Genomic DNA, 20884 nt, shown 5'->3' with positions numbered 1-20884 from the left:
ATTCCTGGCATCGCTGGTGTGGCTTGCGAAACAGTGAAGGATAGTGAGGTTGTGGTTAGAGAGCAAGAGCTGGAAAAATCAGAGCTAAATCTGTAGCAGTCATTTGGAGTCCCAGAAAAACGCTGTGACCTTCCTCCCTCCGCCTCACTGTTGGTTTATTCTGGCTGAAATTTCTGCACAAGAGAAAGGCTCTAGAGGGTCTTAAAGTATTTGTCTGACCAAATCCTTTGTAATTTGCGGGGAACAAAAGAATCATCCAGCACCCTTGGTTACCATGTGCTTCGAGAATGACTGAAGGTCCTATAAAGAAAGCTGAGTGCTGAAGAACTGGTGCGTTTGAACTGTGGTGTTGGAGAAGACTCTTGTGAGTCCCTTGGACTGCAAGGAGATCCAACCAATCCATCCTAAAGGAAATCAGTCCTAAATATTCTTTGGAAGAATTGATGCTGAAGCTGAAAGTCCAATACTTTGGGCACCTGATGCGAAGAACTGACTCATTGGAAAAGACCTTGATGCTGGAAAAGAAATTGAAGGCAGGAGGAGAAGGGGATGACAGAGGATGAGATGGCTGGATGGCATCACCGACTCAGTGGACATGAGTTTGAGTAAACTCCAGGAGTTGGTGATGGACGGAGAAGCCTGGCATGCTGCAGTCCATGGGGTCACAAAGAGTCGCACATGACTGAGCAACTGAACTGAATTAAACTGAAGGTCCTACAGACCCTGCATCCACTGGGGATACCACCAAGCTTCCTTTGTGGAGCTTTTTCAGGGGCAGACCTGTCTCTGGGAAAGCAGAATGCCAGCATAAAGCCAAGTGAAGACTGCGTGGACTGAGTGGTCACTGGTGACTTCAGCAAGAGATGTTTGGATGGAGCAGTGGGTATTGAAAAAAAGCAGAAAAAAATCAGAGACCTTACTTTGCTGACAAAGGTCCATCTAGTCAAAGCTATGGTTTTTCCAGTAGTCATGTATGGATGTGAGAGTTGGACCATAAAGAAAGCTGAGCACCAAAGAATTGATGCTTTTGAGCTATGGTGTTGGAGAAGATTCTTGAGAATCCCTTGGACATCAAGGAGATCCAACCAGTCAATCCTAAAGGAAATCAACCCTGAATATTCATTGGAAGGACTGATGCTGAAGCTGAAACTGAAGCTCCAATACTTTGGCCATCTAATGCGAAGAGCTAACTCCTTGGAAAAGACCGTGATCCTGGGAAAAATTGAAGGCAGGAGGAGAAGGGGACGACAGAGGATGAGATGGTTGGATGGCATCACTGACTCAATGGACATGAGTTTGAGTAAACTCTGGGAGATGGTGATGGACAGGGAAGCCTGGCGTGCTGCGGTCCATGGGGTTGCAAAGAGTTGGACAGGACTAAGTGACTGAACAAGTAGGTGCAGAAGCTGGTGAGTGTGGTGTGAAAGCAGATGAGAGGATTGGAAACCCGGCTATGTCACTTATGAAGAGGTTCAGGTGCCAAGCTTTAGGTCCTCACATCTGTGAGAATGTGGTCACAGATGAGATCTGATCATTGCTTCTCAAGTTTCTGTTTACATGGAAGGAAGAACCTAGGGTAGTGCCCACGCTCACACCCTGTATAATTCAACACCTGGAACTTGCTTCTAACCAAGGCAAAGACGTCACTCCCATGATTAGTCTACACGCTCACACACAGACATACATGTATTTATACATATATGCTGTTGTTTAGTCACTAAGTCAGGTCCAACTCTTTGCGACCCCATGGACTATAGTCCATCAGGCTCCTCTGCTCATGGGATTTCCCAGGCAAGGATGCTGGATGGATTGCCATTCCCTTCTCCAGGGGATCTTCCTGACCCAGAGATGGAATCTGCATCTCCTGTGTTTCATGCGATATAGGTGGATTATTTTTCTGCCTAAAGAGTCACCTAGAAATCACCCTAAAATCTAGATCCTAACTCAATAGATCTTAGGTGAGGCCTGAGGTTTTGTTTCTAGTGGTTCTCAAGCACCTGTCGTGCTTCTGGTCTAAAAAATCACCTTTTTAGTATAAAGGAGATCGATGCCTACTGAGATTCCTTCCAGCTCCAGGAATATACCAGCTGGAGGGAATCACATGGGCATCAAAGAAAAGAAGTTATCACCATTTGCAAATATCTAAACTGACTTTTGCAATTTCACTAAACATTGAAAAAGTATGTTGAACAAGTTTAAAGGCATATGGAATTATTTCACAGAAGTCATTTTCAAGAAATTCTTAAGGCTCTACAGGAGAAATGAAAAGACTAATGATGAAATAAATGTTGGAAAGAGAAGATTACAGAAAAGTGCTAGCTCTAACTAGATATTCCATACACAATGGTGTGCATGGGTCCTTATGCAGTACGTAGCCTGTTTCAGTAGAAGCCTGCTTCTATGGCTCTGATCACTGTGGGGGTGGGAGGAGGCGCCCTTCTCTCCCTGTCTGTGCTGACCCCGCCCCCCACAATCCCATCGCTTCCAGGAGTTTGCTCTAGCAGGAAGCTGCCCCTCTGAGCTCTTACTGAGCTTCGGGGCAGGTGTAACCTTCACATCTCTGCACCCCGTGGCTGCAATGCCTGAGGACAGGAACCTGCTCATGTGCTTTGGTCCGTGTGCAGAATTCAGGTGCTGAGGAGAGAGAGTGATCTGCTGGGAAGATGCTGCAGGCTGGGGGTGTCTCCCCCCGGAGCACCAGGCTCCTCTTTCATAAGAACAGGTGATGTCTGAGGGGTCCTTCCAGGCCTGGGATTCTGGCGATCTTCCAGAATTCTGGGGAGCTTCCTGAGGGATGAGTGCTCCTCTCAATTGTTGGTATTCGGGGTCTCTAGGGATTCCCCCCAGGAGGTCAGAGGAGTCAAGAATCTGTTAGTCTTTCAAAGGCAAGTTCTTCTGTTTCTGCCTAAAGCTATGCCAGAGAATCCTGGGAGATGATAATGTCTTAGAATTTTAAAAGCATAAATAAGGAGCAGTGCGGGAGGCCTGGGGTCAAAATCTAACTTAAGAAATTAAAAATCAAAAACAAAGTAGAAAGGATAGTGTAATGAACACCCATGCACTTTTCAGCTAAATTAAAAATAAAAATAAAACCTGAATGCTATAGAGCTCAGTTATATACCTAGTGAGTGAAATAAACATCACAGGCGGGGCTGAGGCATCTCCGAAGGGTGTCCCCTTCCTTCCGCCGCCCTACCCCCCACTTTCCCAGACAGTAACTGACTTTGTGGATCTAATGTGCACTGTTTGTTTACAACACTTTTACCACGTATATTATAATAAACTATGCAGTGTAATTTATGGTAATATTTTTGCAGTATGTTACAATACACAATATATACACAATAATTTTGTTTAGAGTGGATCAAGAGAGGAAGGATACAAAAACGGCGTGATGGGCAACACATGAGTCCAGCAGGGCAGACCCGTCCCCCACCGGCCGCCACGTCCTAGGGGGTGGCCAGTTCTCCCAGAGCCCCTTTCTCACTGCGCTGTGGGGATCACAGTCCTGGCAGACTTGGGAGCACTCGAATCAGCACCTGCATGGAGACAGCAAACTGCCTGGCCTATTCGTAACCCAAGGGGCCCAATTCACAACACATCTAGAGTGAGACTTCTGCCCCTAGATGGTCTGTCTGTCTTCAGTTCAAATTTAATGGCTGATTTCTTAACTGAATGACCCAAGTAACTGACACCCCTCCAATAAACACACACACACACACACACACACACAGGGCAATTTATTCCTCCATTTAACAGGCTCCCTACAGTCTCTACTATGTCAGAGTTGATGATGCAAACAAGAAAAAAACCTGTATTTATAATATTAATGTCCTAAATTCCTGGGTAAAACTAACAATTGAGTCTACCTTTCTGAAACTTCATTGAGTTTTTTTTTTGTGTGTGTAAAAATTTTAAATAAATAAATACTGAAAAAAGCAAGATAAAAATTCCTGGATAAAATAATTGAGTCTACTTTTCTGAAACTTCCAAAATTGATTCCTATCATATAAAAATTTTAAATAAATACATATTGAAAAAAGCAAGATAAAAAAGTCCCATGAAGGCTTTTAACCCTCCTTTTCAAATGAAGAAAAGGATGCCCTGGTAAGACACAGGCCTAAGAACTCACCCACCGGGGACTGGAGCCCAGGGCGCCCTGCGGGCCGCGGCCACACTCCTGACCATGACGCTCCAGCTCACCCTGGGCGTCGGCCTCACCCCTAAACACGCGGCTGCGTGATGCCAGAAAGGGAGGAGTGGGTTGTGAAAGCTCCAGTAGTGAGCAGGAATGGCCATTTTTAAATGACTGAGAGCCCAGGAAACAGGAGCATTTGATGCTGTCTGGGGTCTGGCCACATCAACAGCTACGCTCTTCCCCAGGACCCGGGCACAGCAACCTCCCACACAAACACACACACACACAAGCCTGCGGTCAGTAGCCACACCCCCCCACGCTCCATAATCTGAGTCCACTAAGAGTCTGTGATGTGGGCGAGTGCAGGCACAGAGAACAACATTCTTTGTGGGGAGAACAAGTCCACGCACCTATGTGTACACACACACACAACCATGAACATACACACAATGTACACACACACACACCGTGTACATACAAACCATGTGTACACACACAAACCATGAACACACACACCATGTACGCACACAAACCATGTATACACACACACAAACCATGTGTACACACACACACCATTGTATACACACACACACCATGTACACACACACAAACCATGTGTACACACACACACCATGTACACACACACAAACCATGAACACACACACACAATGTACATACACACACACCGTGTACATACAAACCATGTGTACACACACAAACCATGAACACACACACACAATGAACATACACACACACCATGTACATACAAACCATGTGTACACACACAAACCATGTACACACAAACCATGTACACACACACCATGTACACACACAAACCATGTATACACACACACAAACCATGTGTACCCACACACACCATTGTATACACACACACACCATGTACACACACACAAACCATGTGTACACGCACACACACCATGTGTATACACACACACATCATGTACACACACACACAAACCATGTATACACACACACAAAAATCATGTGTACACACACACAAACCATGTGTAAACACACACAAAAGTCATGTGTACACACACACACAAACCATGTGTACACACACACAGATTTATTTTGCTTAAAAGCAGTTGCTCCTCAGCAGAGTGTCCTCTGGGGTGATTCCCACCTTCCTGGTCAGCTTGAAGACCTGAGATCCAACCAGAGTGTGGCTGTTTCAGGGTCGGGAAAGCTCAGCAACCCCCTGCCTTTGACTCTTATCTGCCTCCTCGGATTGGCCTCCACTTGGGCAGGGTCATCCCACCCACAGACCATGCTTCCCTGAGCTGTTCCCCCCAAAACATGCTCGAATCCCCACCTCTAGCACCCGTGACTGTGATCTCATCTGGAAACAGGGCCTTTGAAGATGGTCAGCTTGAGGTCACCCTGGACTTGGATGGGAGCTAATCCAGTGGCTGGGGTCTTCACAGAAGCAAACGTGGATGCAGAGACAGAGGCACACGGGGGAAAGAGCATGAGGAGATGCAGACAGACTAGGGGTGGCACGCACAAGCCCAGGGCTGCCTGAGATGCTGGCAGAGCCCCCGCTGGGAGGGAAGCTGGCACGGGCCTACGCTCGGACTTCTCAGGAGCCACCTTGCTTCCTGCAGACCGTGGGCCCCTGGCCTCCAGAAGAGAGAAGACACTCCCGTTGTTTCAGCCCCGTGTGTGGTGCCCTGTCGTGGTGGCCCTAGAAAGCTGATGCACCTGCCCCCCCACACACACAGCTTTAGAATGAAGCCCCGGGGCTCTGTGGGCTATGCCTCCCGAGGGGGGGACCCCTGAGTGGCCGTCCAGCCCCAGCATGCCCATCAAAGTGCTTGCGCTTGTTGGACTGGGCCACTCCCTCATTTCTGCTCGGCCGACGCTTCATCTGCTAGACCCAGTCCACACACCTCACCCTCCCCCCAGCCCTCCCTGACCACCCGTCCTGGCTGCAGTGCCACGGGGCGGCCACCAGGGCCCTGGCCACACCTTGCCCTGATCTCCGACCCACAGATCGGCCTCCCTCCAGAGGAGGAGCCCCCGTGAGCAGGGACACCATGTCTTCAATGCCAGCAACGGGTCATCCGCTCACCGAATACTCCTTCCTGTACCCGCATCTCCAGAGTCTAAGGATGGCTAATATTTATTTTTTAATTAATTACTTAATTTTCGGTTGTGCTGGGTCTTCATTGCTGTGTGGGCTTTTTTTCTGGTAGCAGCGAGCAGGGGACACTGTCTTGCCACGGTGGAGGGGCTGCTCATCATGGTGGCTTCTCTGGTTGTGGAACATGGGCTCCAGGGCGTCTGGGTTCATCAGTTCTGTCTTCTCGGCTCAGAGTTCGGGCTCAACAGTTGTGTCTTAGATGCTCCTCGGCATGTGGGATCCTCCCAGACCAGGGATCGAACCTGCATCTCCTGCATTGGCAGTGGATTCTTTACCACTGAGCCACTGGGGAAGCCAAGGATGGGTTTTAAACTGTAGCCACAGGACAGGTAACTAACTGCCTTTTCCTAGTCTTTCATTTTATGTTAATAAGAGCAGTAAATTAAAAGACGCTTACTCCTTGGAAGGAAAGTTATGACCAACCTAGAGAGCATATTAAAAAGCAGAGAAGTGACTTTGCCAACAAAGGTCCGTCTAGTCGAGTCTATGGTTTTTCCAGTGGTCATGTATGGATGTGAGAGTTGGACTATAAAGAAAGCTGAGCACAGAAGAATTGATGCTTTTGAACTGTGGTGTTGGAAAAGACTCTTGAGAGTCCCTTGGACTGCAAGGAGATCCAGCCAGTCCCTCCTAAAGGAGATCAGTCCTGGGTGTTCATTGGAAGGACTGATGCTGAAGCTGAAACTCCAATACTTCATGGCCACCTCATGCGAAGAGTTGACTCATTGGAAAAGACCCTGGTACTGGGAGGGATTGGGGGCAGGAGGAGAAGGGGACGACAGAGGATGAGATGGCTGGATGGTATCACCGACTCGATGGACATGAGTCTGAGTAAACTCTGGGAGTTGGTGATGGACAGGGAGGCCTGGTGTGCTGCGATTCATGGGGTCGCAAAGAGTCGGACACAATTGAGTGACTGAATTGAACTGAACTGATATATTCTTCCAGGAAATGTAGATGAAGCAAATGAAAATCAAGGTGGAATACTCAAGAATTACTAATTTTTTCTCCTATTAAACTCCTACTCTTTTTTTCTAGCAATGACAGGATGATCACTGATTCTTACGACGCTCCTCTAAACTTCGTTAGTTTTTTAAGTACTTGTCTCCATGGATGGAGGCAGAGAACTGCGGTTGATGCTTTGTGATGTCATTTTCCTAGAGAAGGCACAAGTGGGGTTCACTTACCCAGCACCCCACATGACTTTGGTTTCGAGAGAGTTGAGAACATTCCCAAGAGAGAAAACCTCAGCATATACAGATGTGTCTGAAGGGTGTCACGCCAAGTGAAATGCGTCATAGACATTGAGACCCAAAGACTGTGATTTCACTTACTTAATGAATCTACAAAACAAAAGCAATGAGCAAAGGAAAGAAAGCAGAAGTAGACTTATAGTTACAGACAACAATTGTGGTTGCCAGAGGGAGGGAGCTGGGGGACAGATAAAACATGAAGGAGATGAAGAGGTACACACTTCCAGCTGTGAGACAAGTTCTGGGATGTAACATAGAGAATATAGAGGTACATAGAGATGAAGAGGTACACACTTCCAGCTGTGAGACTAGTTCTGGGATGTAACATAGAGAATAGAGTCAGTAAGACTGAAGCACCTTTATACAGTCAGAGCTACCATGTGACAAATGGTTGCTGGTCTTACTGTTGGTGATCATCTCATAATGTATAAAAATACTGAACCACAATGCTGTACACCCATAACATTATTCTACTGCATGTTAATTATAACTCAATTTTTTAAAAAGCTGTGTTCCCAGTGGCATAAGGACCCTCTCCCGTCCACCTCCAATCCTCACAATATTTTCAATCTTCAAGTCAGCAGTCAACTAAGAGTGTAAGAAAGATGGAGCCAGACAGGATTTACAAAAGTAACCTGTATTCCAGCCAAAATATCTTTAAAAAGAAATCCTTTCTAAAGGGGTGGGGGACAAACTACATAAGACACAATACACTTAAAATATGTATTGAAATTACAAATCAAACTTGTCTCTATGATTCCAAAGTACAAAACACGACATTAAAAGGCGTTCAAACAGCTCTTTTATACATCACAGTGTGAGTGGCACAAAATGTACTGACATTTCAAAAACACAAACCAAACTTGTTTTGGTTTTTTTTGTTTGTTTGTTTGTTTTTACCACCACTTGTCAAATACATAATGTATACATGTGCATGACTCATTCATGCATGTTTTTACACAAGAGTAGAATACACCCACGGTAAAATGAGATGAGGGAAAGGTCGGGTACCTACCCCTCCCTGAAGGCTGCTGGAATCTCGGAAGACAGGATTGTGCAAACTAAGGAGGAGCGAGCACGGGCTTGGCGCCCCCAAACAGCAGGCTCTCCGGGTCGGGACGCATCACTCATTCTGCTTTCATGCACTCCCTTCTTTCCAGCTGGCGATTTTGACAATACCAGTCACAACTCTTCATTTTGTTTGCTTTCATAAGGGCTTGGGTTAATGATAAGGAATAAACAAGCTTTGGTATTTTTGAAAGAGACCTTCAGGAAGCTTTATACATGCAAAATGTTTTCCCTTGATGATTTCACTGTGATTTATATATACATAGACAGGTATTTATTAATCAACGAGAATCTGAGAAATAGACGAAAAAAAAAAGCCCACCCTGGTTCTTTCCAGTACTCTCATTTTTAAATACAACCAAGGGAAAACACTCTCTTCTAATTTGCAAAATAACTTTTAACTTTTGGAACACAGGTGAGAAAGATGAAATCATCTTGGAGTAATTTCTGCATATCTGATAAGCCCCTTTCCCCGGGTCCTATGTGCTCATCAGGAATTTGTCTGGTTCCTAAACCGGTTTTAAGGAACAGTATGGTGTAAAGAGAATCTGTTCCCCTTTAAAAAGATTCCAGAAGGGGCAGACATCGTTCCTTAGCTCCTCCTGGGGGTGAAGGAAACACTGATGGGCCAGCATTCGGGCCTTCAAAGGTTCTCTTTACGCTCAGGTCCTGGGTCGGTCTCTGCTGAGTCACCATCTACAATGACGCCCCTGAAGGCACTGGTCCCCAGTGACGATGGTGAAGTTGGGCTGGCCAGGATACAGGACGCAAGGCGGAGCCTGGCTCAGAGCCCAGGCATGGCCCGTGAAACCTCACTGCACCGTCCATTCCCAAAGGACTCCGATCACCACACCCTCCGTCACCCCCACCCAGCCAGGGGCACTCAGCCACAGTCCATCTCCATGCTCTTCTTCCCCTCCCTACCCCCGAGAATTAAAGGCCTCTAAATGAATCAACAGATGTGTGCTTCCAGAGGGTCAGTGTGAACACCACCTGTCAAAGGTCATCTTCGATTAAAGCCACATCCGCAGTGTCAAACACCCAGGCTTTCCTGGGAGTGATGGCAAGGTCAGAAACCACAACGCGGGCCATCTCCCCACATCCTGTGTACACCTGACATCAGGCCCGGTCCATCCTGCGTCCCCATGAACAACAGGGACGGTGCTCCTCGCTGAAAGGAGAGGCGTCAGATGGTGATGCTGTAAGTCTCCAAAAGGCTCTCAAGGTGGCCCTGCCGGTGTCTTTCTAGGGAACAGGCAGCTTTATTTTTGCTTTTCCTAAATTACACCGAGCACTCTCAGGCAGGCTCGATGTAAAAACTCAGAGCAAGCAGATGTGACTCAGGCCCCAGGGGACCCCAGAATCCTGGTGTGTCCTATCCGGCTCGCACCATGTGCGGTGAACTGTCAGGGCTAAAGGCACAGGGCTGGCAGGGGCTCTGCGTGTGCACAATCTACCCGTGGACTCCCCCAGGAGAACAGGCGGCCCAGCCTGCTAGGAATGAAAGGACCTGAGTGCTGGCCCAGGGAAGGCAGCGTTTCCAACAGCTCTGGTCCCCACCCCGAAGGCAGGGGCACTACCGCCTGGACCCCCGGACCTGACAGGCAGCAGCAAGTACAGACAGGATGATCTGGGATGGGAAGCGGCCCGTGTCCAGTGGCCGCGAGCCTGCTGTCTTCCATGAGGACTTATAGGGCATTCACAAATCGCAGTGAGCTCTCAAGCCTGGGCCACCAAGCTCACCTTCAGGCCTCAGGGCGCTGTCGCTCTCTCCAGAAAAGCCATTCTCCACCCCCAGGCCTGACCCTGATAGCAGCGCCTCCAGCTACAGACACTCAGGGCCCAGGCTTCATCCAGGCAGATGGCCCCGGGCATGTTCTCATCCTTAGTGAGTTTTCAAACTGCAATTACATGGAGGCTGTTCTGCACATAATTTTGACACAGACTGGCTCCCTAAAATGGCTTCAGTTTCAAAAAGAAAATGAATCCTAGAGGGAAAGAGTGATCCTGTTTCTCCTAAGCTGATTAAATGTTAACAAATAAAAGTCATTTCTCTACGAGAAGTAATCGAGGACCTGAGAAGGATACACAAACGCAGACGGCAAGGATACACAAACGCAGACGGCAAGGATACAAACCACCACGCTGTACCAACGTGCCTGACACAAGCAAACAACAGAGATAAAAGACTTCGTTTTCATTTTACTCTTTCGCGGAATGCTCAATAAGTTTTAAAAAAGTTCCACCATGATAAATCTTCAACAATCACCTACTATGTTTAGAAGTCCCAAGCTGGATGAAGTCAATGTGCTCTTTAAAAGCCACAGTAAAGTCACCTGTCTGTAAAGCAGACATTGCCCAAAGTTAACTTACGGAGCCCGGGATGTGTTACTGATCTGGGCATCCGCCTGCCCTGGTCACGGTCACACACAGCTGTAAAAAGACCGAGTGGTAATACCCCCTCAATCAGAACAACTAAGTGAAGTGGAAGATTTTTCTCAGCAGGGGCAAAGGGGTAAGCAGCGGGACTTGGAACTGTGTAAGAGAGATGATTTCTCCGGAATAACTCAGTCACGTCAAAAACTGTGAACATCCAGAAGCTTGTCCCCCAGCCCCCTGCCAGGAAGACCTTCCCCTGGACTTCAGGGTCACTATTCCATTGGTTTTGTCTGCTTGAGGGGACTGACGCTGTGGCCAAACCACAGGGATTCTCAACAAAACTATTACCAAGTAAAACATTCGGTTTCTGAAGACATGAGAGGAGCCCTGTGAGCCGAGCTGAATCACTAGAGAGAGAATAACAAAAGGCGAACCTAGGGTGGAGATGTTCCTTTAAATGCATCAGTATGTTCAAAAGAAACTCAGTGATAAAGGAAACACGCTGATAACAGTATACAGATCACAGCAATCCAAAAAGTCTCCATGAGCGTCAAGAAAAGACACAAAGAGTACACAAGGCTTCCTAAATCTCTTGCAAAGTGACCGAGCCAGAAAGGCCATTTAACCATAACTTCTTAAAACCGCACATCTCAAGAGAAGGCATACGATGGTTTCGATGCACCGTGTTGATTTTTCACTACTTGGTTGGGGGGTGGGGGGGAAGCCTTCTAAAAAGGATTTTACTAAATGCCATTAGTAATAAAAAGAGTTGTCCCAAACAGAATGCTTTTCTCAAGTCAGAACACTCGGATTCTGTCTGAAGTGAAACGCGATCCTTAAAGGACTTCTCTCAGCCACGAGGAGGCGCCAGCTTGAAGCCAGAGAGGAGATAGACTGCACTCTGCGTGAGATGATCCCCTCGGCAACATCAGAGGGTCCCGGTCCAGCGGGACGGGGAGAACGTCACGGGGTGGGGGGCGCTCCGCACGGCACCTCCCTCGGCGAGTCTGCAGAGACCCACCCCGTGTGACGCGCCCCACCCACGCCAGCCTTGCCTCCCCATGCCGGGGGTGACCGCACCTGGGGCCTAGGCCGACGACCTGACATCAGTCCCTGGAATCACGGCGTCCTGGCGTGACACTGTGAAGCTCAATGGGGCACATAAGGCAAGAGAGATGTTTAGTGAGAGGGGGACAGCGGGGTGGGGTGGGGGAACCACGCTTCCCGCAGGCGGGGGTCCTGCTCCAGCATCGCGCCATTCTCTAGGTGGGCAGAGGGTCATCGTCACCTTTACTGCACTTGCACTTGCAGCAAAGTACAAACGGAGTGGCCAGGAGCAGGAAAGGGGAGGCCACCAGGAGCAGGAGCCCAAATCCAGCAAAGATGCCCACGACCTGCAAGAAGGAACAGGAGCAGAGGGTCAGGGGGCTGGTCTATAGGTTCCACAGCTTAAGTATGAGCTGCACAACCACCCATTCAGACATCACCCACCTACCCAGCCATCCATCCACCTACCTATATCCATCTATCCATCCATCCACCCACCTATATCCACCTATATCCATTCATCTATCCATCCATCCATCTATACATACATGTATACATTCACCTATAGCCACCCATCTATCCATCATCCACCCATGTATATCCACCATCTATCCAGCCATCCGTCCACGCATCCACTCATCCATCCATCCATCCATCCATTATACACACAACATCCATCCATCTTTCCATACGTCCCTCATTTTTCCTTCCACTTGTCCATCCATCTATCCATCTATCTACAACCTGTATCATTCATCCATGCATGCATCAACCATTTATTCACCCACTCATCATCCACCCACCATCCATCTCTCCATCATCCACTCACCCATCTATCCATCTGCCCATAGTTCTTTCCCTTCACTTCCTTCCTTCATTCTCCCTCTCTTTCCCCCTTTTCTTCTTCCTTTCCCTTTCCCTTCTTTCATCAAAGTAACCAGACATCCATTCAATAATAGATTCAATTAGCCATCAAGCATCCTCTGAGCCCAACACTGTATTAGGTGCTGCAAACACAGAGGCACAGAAGACCTTGGCTCTCAGCCACCACCCAGGCTGGTGGAAAGACAGCATGATTACAGCTGATAATAATACAGTTTACAAAAACTGCGATCAGGTTCCAGGTGTAAAGGAAACCCGGGGCCGGACACGTACATGAGCCATGGGCAGGAGAGTGTGCAACGGGAAACGGCTGAGATTATAAAAGGCTTACGAGGAGATGGGTGGTAAACAGGAATGCCTGGGATAAGGCACTCCATGTGGGAGAGCAGAAAGGCACACACAGGTGCATTAGGGAGTAACCAGAAACCGTGTGGCATCACCGACTCAGTGGACATGAGCTTGAGCAAACTCCAGGAGATGGTGAAGGACAGGGGAGCCTGGCATGCCGCAGTCCATGGGGTCACCAGGAGTCAGACACGACTGAGTGACTGAACAACAAGACCTGTGTTATTCCTGGAGTTTAAAGTTCAACATGTACTGTTACAAATTTTGATTTGGTTTAGAACATACGTTTACCCCTAGGGATGAGTACCTACCAAAGGAAATAAGCCTCAAGTGTACACCTGCTGTCATTCAAATCAGGGAAGGAAGCTGGACAAAGAAGCTGGGAGGTTGCCCCTTACCTGGCTCCCTCCATCAGCTGCTACAGCCGGAATCTGAACTGAAGGTGGAGTTTATCTGCCACCTAGTGTTCAGAGCGATAAATATGCAAATCCCGGGGCTCGCGGTTCTAATTCTGACTCTGTTCACCTCTCTGGGCTTCCTGCTAAGTCACTTCAGTCGTGTCCGACTCTTTGCGACCCCATGGACTCAAGCCCACCAGGCTCCCCTATCCGTGGAGATTCTCCAGGCAAGAATACTGGAGTGGGCTGCCATTTCTTCCTCCAGGGGAATCTTCTCGACCCAGGAATTGAACCCGTGTCTCTTATGTCTCCTGCCTTGGCAGGCAGGTTCTTTACCACTAGCACCACCTAGGAAGCAGTTTTCTCAATGATAAAATAAACAAATGAAGTAAAACATCTCTGAGGGTTAGTATCAGCTCTGAAATATGATAATATGCTACAGCATCACAGAGGGGTGAACGAAAGTGTCCCTTGACTTTTGATTTTACCTGAAGACTATCACAGGCACATGCATACACCTGCACACACACACACACACACACACATCATATGGTGTTTACAAATTAGACTGTGTGAGTCCAGGCTTTCTGACGTGCTGGCTAAGTCCATTTGTCTGAACTTAACGTCAGTGGTGCAATTGTGAGGTCTGAATTCAGATCACACTCTGATAAAATCACGCACACGGCTATTTTAGAATACATAAAAACCCACAGGAAGGCATCGCTGATCTGCAGGGCACCTTGAACAACCTCAGCCACTGGGAACACACTCTCATTCTCCAGGAAGCCAGGGACTCTTGCATCAAAAACAGACCAAAACCCTTGAGCAGATGCTCACATCCTTGGTCAATAAGACACCTTCGCTTTCACTGTCTACCTTGTCTCGTTCTGGGCATGCTGTGGAACCAGCCATACCCAATTGTTGCCAGTTGGTGACAGTGAAACAAAGAAGGACCCTAAGGTCCTTGTCCCCGCCCTATGTCCTCTGTCTGCCTTTCGTCTGCGAAAATACTTGAGCCAAAGAACGAGTTTGATCAGATAAGTGAGAATACGCAGAAACAAAGGCAAACAATAAAAGGAGACCAAATAACAACAGTTTAAGTCATTAAGCGAAGTCAAGGACTTTCAGTTCCTCCTCAAGGGCTAGAGATAATATTCGGAGCCGTGTCCTGTGAACTGTCTTGTAGATAGTGAACCCCCCACCTGGTGGAGACGTTAATTACATGATGACCAGACTGCAGTCATGACACAAGCTGCCACAGTTCTGACAACTGTCCTCAAGGAGATGGGGAAAACCAACCCTGGAACTAAAGATTAACTGTACTTAGAACAATCAAGATGACGCTGGTCAGACCACCGATGACCAATGTGAAGGTGACAGACAGCTGACCGTGCTGTTTCTGCCCCCTCCTTCTGTCTATAAAAGCTCTTGTCCCCTGACTGCCGAGAGTGCTGGGAAAGTCAGCTTTTGGACAGGGGTCCACCCTTCGCCCTCCCAGCCCACCCTATTGCCGGCTTCCAAAATAAAGCAGACTTTCTTTCCAACCAACCTGGCCTCTTTATCGGCTTTTGAGCGGTGAGCAGCCAGGACCCACTTCCATATAAAAGGAGAAAATAGGTATAGTCAGAAGGGAAGTCAGCCGACAGAAAAGAATGAGACAGGGAGCAAAATATCTCACAACAAAAATCATCCCTTAGTGACCATCTTAAAAACAAGTCAGGCAGAAATGATACACTATGGGGACAGAGGATAAAGAGGGAATCACGTGAAACAAGGACCCTTCACCCCGGGCAAACCCTGATTTAAAGGAGCGGTTACCCACTCAGACTGTTTCGGAAAGCACCCACTCATCAGGGCAGAGCCTCGTCTGTGTGACCATCACCAGCCCTCAAGCACGGCCCAGAGTCTCTGCCTTCACAAATGTCCAATATGTACGTATAGGATGAACCAGTCCAGTGGAGCCTGGGAGGTTCTGACTCCTCTCCCCTAGAGAGAGTTCTTCAACACAACTCCAGGGCTTGGTAGCGGTAAGCCAAGTCAAAGCGGTGGTGAAACAATCAGAACATTACGCTCATTGAAACCCGGCACTGAATGCGGCCTGAGTGCTCGGAGGTCAGGTCAGAGAGGCTGTGTCTGGGGATACAGGGGGCTGCTCCGACGTCTCTTCCCAGCTCTCCATGCAATGGGATCACCTTGGCAGCTTGAAACGGCTATCCCAGGAGAGTTGACACCGCAGAAGAGACCAAAACTGCAGTGTGGCCTGCCCCCGCCCCATGGCCAGCTGATAACAGTTCTCAGAACACTGGCCGCGCGTGTGTGTGCTTCAAGGCAGGGGATAGATGAGTTCAGAGGGCTGGCAGCCTGCCTGCTTTAGACTGAAGGTGCCTCTGCTCAATTTCACCAGCACTGAGAGGGGCCTGAGGTCAAGGGTGCATCCCTCGTTCACGTGGCTCCAGGGGTGGGTCAGAGATGGCGCTGAGCATTTGCCCCTAGATGGTGTTGACCGATGAGGCCAAGAGGAGCTGGTGGGAGGCGTCCACAGCCTTCTTCCTCGACGATGGTGGAGGCCGGGAAGCCCTGTCCAAGTTTCTGTATTTCTTCGGGGCCTGTTCTCCAAGTGCCTGTTACCAGCGCCGCTTACGACCCCGGAAACACGAGACTCACTCCTGAGAATGAAGAGGCATGAGGGCTGAGGTGTGACCACACAGCCCAACCTTGCTATCAGACAGGGTGACAGTCTCCACCGGTGCTCAGGCGCTCCTGGGAAGCTCGCTGTGGCTCCAGCCACGTGGAGACATGGGAAGGAGAGAAAACAGCTCCTTGTTTGGAAACAGGGTCTTTATGGAGATTGCTGTTGTTGTTGTTCAGTCTGACTCTTTGCAACCCCATGGAATGCAGCACGCCAGGCTTTCCTGTCCATCACCAGCTCCTAGAGCTTGCTCAAACTCGTGTCCGTAGATTCAGTGATGCCATCCAACCATCTCATCCTCTGTTGTCCCCTTCTCCTCCTGCCTTCAATCTTTCCCAGCATCAGGGTCTTTTAAATGAGTCAGCTCTTCACATCAGGTGGCCAAAGTATTGGGGTTTCAGCATCAATCCTTCCAATGAATACTCAGGGTTGATTTCCTTTAGGATGGACTGGTTGGATCTCCTTGCTGTCCAAGAGTCTCTAAAGGGATTTTGGAGCCCAAGAAAATAATATGTGTCACTGTTTCCACTTTCTCCCCATCCAATTGCCATGAAGGGAGGGGACCGGAAGCCATGATCTTAAGTTTTTTGACTGTTGAGTTTTAAGCCAGCCTTTTCACTCCCCTCTTTCACTTTCATCAAGAGGCTCTTCAGTTCTTTACAGAGGGAATCGGGTTGAGATGACATTCCCAGGATGGACCCTAATCCATTACACCCGGTGTCTTCACCAAGAGGGACATCTGGATGCAGAGACAACGTGAAGTGCTGGAGGGACACACCTGTGAACCGAGGAGCCAGGGTCTCAGGGTCCCACCTGGAGCTGGAGGAGGCAGGGGGAGCCTCTTACAGGTTGCAAGGGAGAGAGGCCCTGCCCACACCTCGACTTCAGCCTCCTGGCCTCTAGAAAGAACTGCGCGAGAGTCCGTTTCTGCTGTTCAGTGTCTTGTTCCAGCATAAAGGGGGCGGGGTAGCCCTGGAGCTGGCCGTGCTGGCCCGGAAGGCAAAGTAAAATGCAGCTCAAATCCGCTCTCACACCGAGGCCAGCAGACTGGCCCTCGGGGCGGACGGAGCTCACAGTCCACTGTGCTTTGCTTTCTTTTTACGACTTTATGGAGCTGTAACTTACACACCTTGCAACTCAGCCACTTAATGCCCGTTTGATGGGTTTTGGAGCACTCATTGCTCAACCTGCACCCCAGGCAATGCCACCCCTAGATTTTTAAAACTGATTTCCTGGAATGCAGCCACAGGCCTTTGCTGACATACTGTCTGCAGCGCCAGCCTCCCCACCAGGCGGAGAGGACAGTTGCAAAGCCAGACTGTCTACCGTCGACCGGCCGGGGACCCGTCGGCCCTGCCACGGGGTCTGCAGCGGGGATCACAGGAGAAGCACGGTTACAGGCAGTCTGTCTCTGTTCCTAGGAAACCGCCTGAGACTCGGTTCCTGCGTCTCCCAGACGGCCTGCCTCGGGGCTGTGCGGAGATGTGCCAGAGAACAGGGCTGGAGCTCACTGAGGCTCTTCCCTACCCCAGGAGCTGGCGTGCACTGAGGCCCGCCTGCCGGTCCCCTCAGGGGCTTCCCTCCATGCCCGCAGCACACCTGAAGATCACACCATGGCCTGCAATGCCCATGGTGTCCACCCTGATCATCTCTGACCACTGCTACCCGCTCCTGCTCTGTCCGCATGGACCTCCACGCCACACTTCTGCCCTTTGGCCAACACTGTCCCCCTGTATGAACTGTCCCTCCTCTGGCTGGACAGTCCCCTCTGCCCTGTCCCACCTACTCCCACCACAAGCTCCCCATCACTCAGTCCTTGGCCATAGGCATCACCTCTAAGAAGCTTTCTGGGCCGCACCATCCACAGACCCCTCCCGATCACCCCTCCCCTACAGCTGAATTCACACCATATGCTGCTCCTGGCTCACTGTCCCTACAGGAGATGCGGGGCTGTAAGGGAAAGATCCATCGATCTCCTTCACCAAGGTGTTTCCAACTCTTGAACAGCACCAGGCACACAGGAGGAAGTAAACATCTGCTGAAAATATGAATAACCCCACCGACCGGCTGCATAGACATCACCGTGTGGGGCCCTTTCCACCCCTTCCCTCTTATCCTTCCCTGTGACTAACGAGCTCACCCGGGGGCCTCTGTGGGAAGCTCTTCAATAAGAGCCAACAAGGATGGACCACGCACAGAGGACCATGACCAAGGCCGGGAGCAGGCATAAGCACCCGGACGGCTGATGTTGAAGAACCATCGCGTGCTAAAACGTGGGGCGTATTCATGTTAGGTAAAGAATCTGCCTGCAATGCAGGAGACCTGGGTTCGATTCCTTGGTCGGGAAGATCCCCTGGAGAAGGAAATGGCAACCCACTCCAGTGTTCCTGCCTGGAGACTCCTATGAACAGAGGAGCCTGGAAGGATACAGTCCACGGGGTCGCAAGAGTTGGACACAACTTAGCGACTAAACCACCACCAGCACCACTCATGTTAGGCAGGCCTCCGGAAAGCATCATCTCGGTCCAGGAAAACCTCTGGCAGCTACCGCATTTACTAGCTGTTTTTCTATATGAGAGATCTTTGACCAGCTGGCAAGTCTCCTGGAAATGACACACACAGGTCCTGTTTCTCTCTCTCTCTCTGTGGCTTTGTCCCTAAGATCAAAACCCCAGGCACGCCGCCTCCTACCTGTGTCCGATGCCAGATGACAGACGCCCTGGAGTGGCCCAGCTTGTTCCTGCAGGGCCCTTTATCATAATGGATCAGGAGAAAATCGTCCTGCGGAGGGAGAGAAAGAACAGAGGGGCATGGGACAGCACGCTCCGCTCAGCGCATCCTGCCTGCTCCCGAGGTTTGCAGCAGTTTGTCATATTCCCATATTCCCTCTCTTTCCTTTCCTAATATTTAGAACTAGAGTTCCTATCTCAGGTATCGGATTGAGAAGAAAGAAAACTGACTGACTCATTCTGGCTGGCCATCCCAGACTCCTCTCTGCTGAATGCTCCAGAGTCTTAGTTCAAATGCGGTGAGAATTCTTTACAGGAAAGAAGAGGCTTATCTTTTTGAATTAATACAAAGACTAATTAATATAAAAATGAATACAAAACATTAATTAATATAAAAATGAATGCAGAAAACTAATTAATACAAAAATACAAAAAAAAAGTACTACAAAAATTACTATAAAGACTACACCTTTTCAATAAATGGTAAACACCGTCTTGTCTATACCTGTGCATTCCCCAGAATAAAAATGTAGAATTATTAAAGAAAGTTATTCCAAATAATGCAGGAGGAAATGGCAACCCACTCCGGTATTCTTGCCTGGAGAATCCCAGGGACAGAGCAGCCTGGTGGGCTGCCGTCTATGGGGTCGCACAGAGTTGGACACGACTGAAGCAACTTAGCAGCAGCAGCAGCAGCAGCATTCCAAATAAACCTTATTGTTAGATGGAAAAAAAAAAAAAACACTCAAAATGAGGGAACACGGACAACAGCAGAGGAAGCAAGTTCACGGAAGGGGCTGCGGTCAACCTGGCCTCCTGGCCCCCCTCCATCGTCCATGACCAAAGGCTCACAGGCCACGAGAGGGAGCCCTGCTCCCACCTCGGCCCCGGTCCAAGCCTGGCTCCGGCTCCAGGAATCCGCGCTGATGCAGGGCTTCTGAAGAAGTAGGTCAGAGGCTGGGCCGCTCCGGGAGCTGCCAGCAGACCCAGGGCTGAGCTTTCTTTCCTGGAGTCCCTGCCTTCCCGGCTTCCTGCCGCCCTGGCAGAATTACTCCCAGATGAGATGACTTCCGGTGTGTGTACGGTCCATCCTCGGCCTCTAGCGCCAGCCTTCTCACTCAGAAAGTGCTTCTTCTCCTCTCAGACCAGAAAACATTCTCACGGCTCAAGAGCTGGCTGGAGACCAGTCTTCCATCCACAGTGCCCCCTGACTGTCTAGAACCGAGAGGAGACTCCCTTCTGATTTGGCGGAAACGTCCTACCCACCCACCCCCACCGCCACCTCCAATCACCTGGGAATCTTCACCAGACCTGCAGGGGCTCCTGGAGTCAGGCCCCTGAAGCAACGTCAGCCTCGGTAACTACATCACCGGCTCAGAGCTTGGCACCCAGACTTCAGCAAGCAGGAACCGAGATGCAGGAGGCTGTTTTCTGCACAAACCCCTCTGCTCCTCCGTTCACAGGAGGGGCTGTTTTCTCTCCTATCACCCACAAGGAGAACCAGCTCAGCAAGCAGCACAGAAGGGAGGCCCATGCTGTTTCTTCATGCAACCGAGAGCGTGAACAGAACCCCTCTCTGAGAGAAGAGCAAATAAGCCTGGGCCAGCGTGTCTGAGACAGGAAGCCATTGCTCTTGGAGCTGGGCAGAGCTGGTCACGGTGGTGTCCCTTAGCATCCCCACGGGTGGCACTGCCCGGGAGCCCTCCTCTGGTCCTGGGAACCGCCGGCATCCAGTCTGATGACCTCATAGGTCAGCCTCCTGGAGCCTGAATGGGCCCTGGAGCAGCAG

General features: G+C 49.6%; 1 protein-coding gene across 3 annotated transcripts in view; it reads right to left on the bottom strand.

The window, feature by feature from the left end:
• Window positions 1–10724: 10724 nt before the first annotated feature.
• RNF144A (ring finger protein 144A) overlaps window positions 10725–20884 on the bottom strand; it is a 121540-nt gene continuing 111380 nt past the window's right edge. For all 3 annotated transcript variants that reach the window (XM_065928545.1, XM_065928546.1, XM_065928547.1), the window contains 2 exons: window positions 19058–19147; window positions 10725–12399 (listed from right to left, as the gene is read on the bottom strand). In XM_065928545.1, the coding sequence (XP_065784617.1) occupies window positions 12268–12399; window positions 19058–19147 (222 nt within the window). In that variant the 3' untranslated portion in view covers window positions 10725–12267. The remainder of the gene's footprint in view (window positions 12400–19057; window positions 19148–20884) is intronic.

This window comes from Muntiacus reevesi, chromosome 3 (assembly GCF_963930625.1).
Source record: "Muntiacus reevesi chromosome 3, mMunRee1.1, whole genome shotgun sequence".
NCBI classification, from domain to species: Eukaryota; Metazoa; Chordata; class Mammalia; order Artiodactyla; family Cervidae; genus Muntiacus; species Muntiacus reevesi.
The sequence above is the reverse complement of the archived record's forward strand: the minus strand, read 5'-3'. Positions and strand labels throughout refer to the sequence as shown.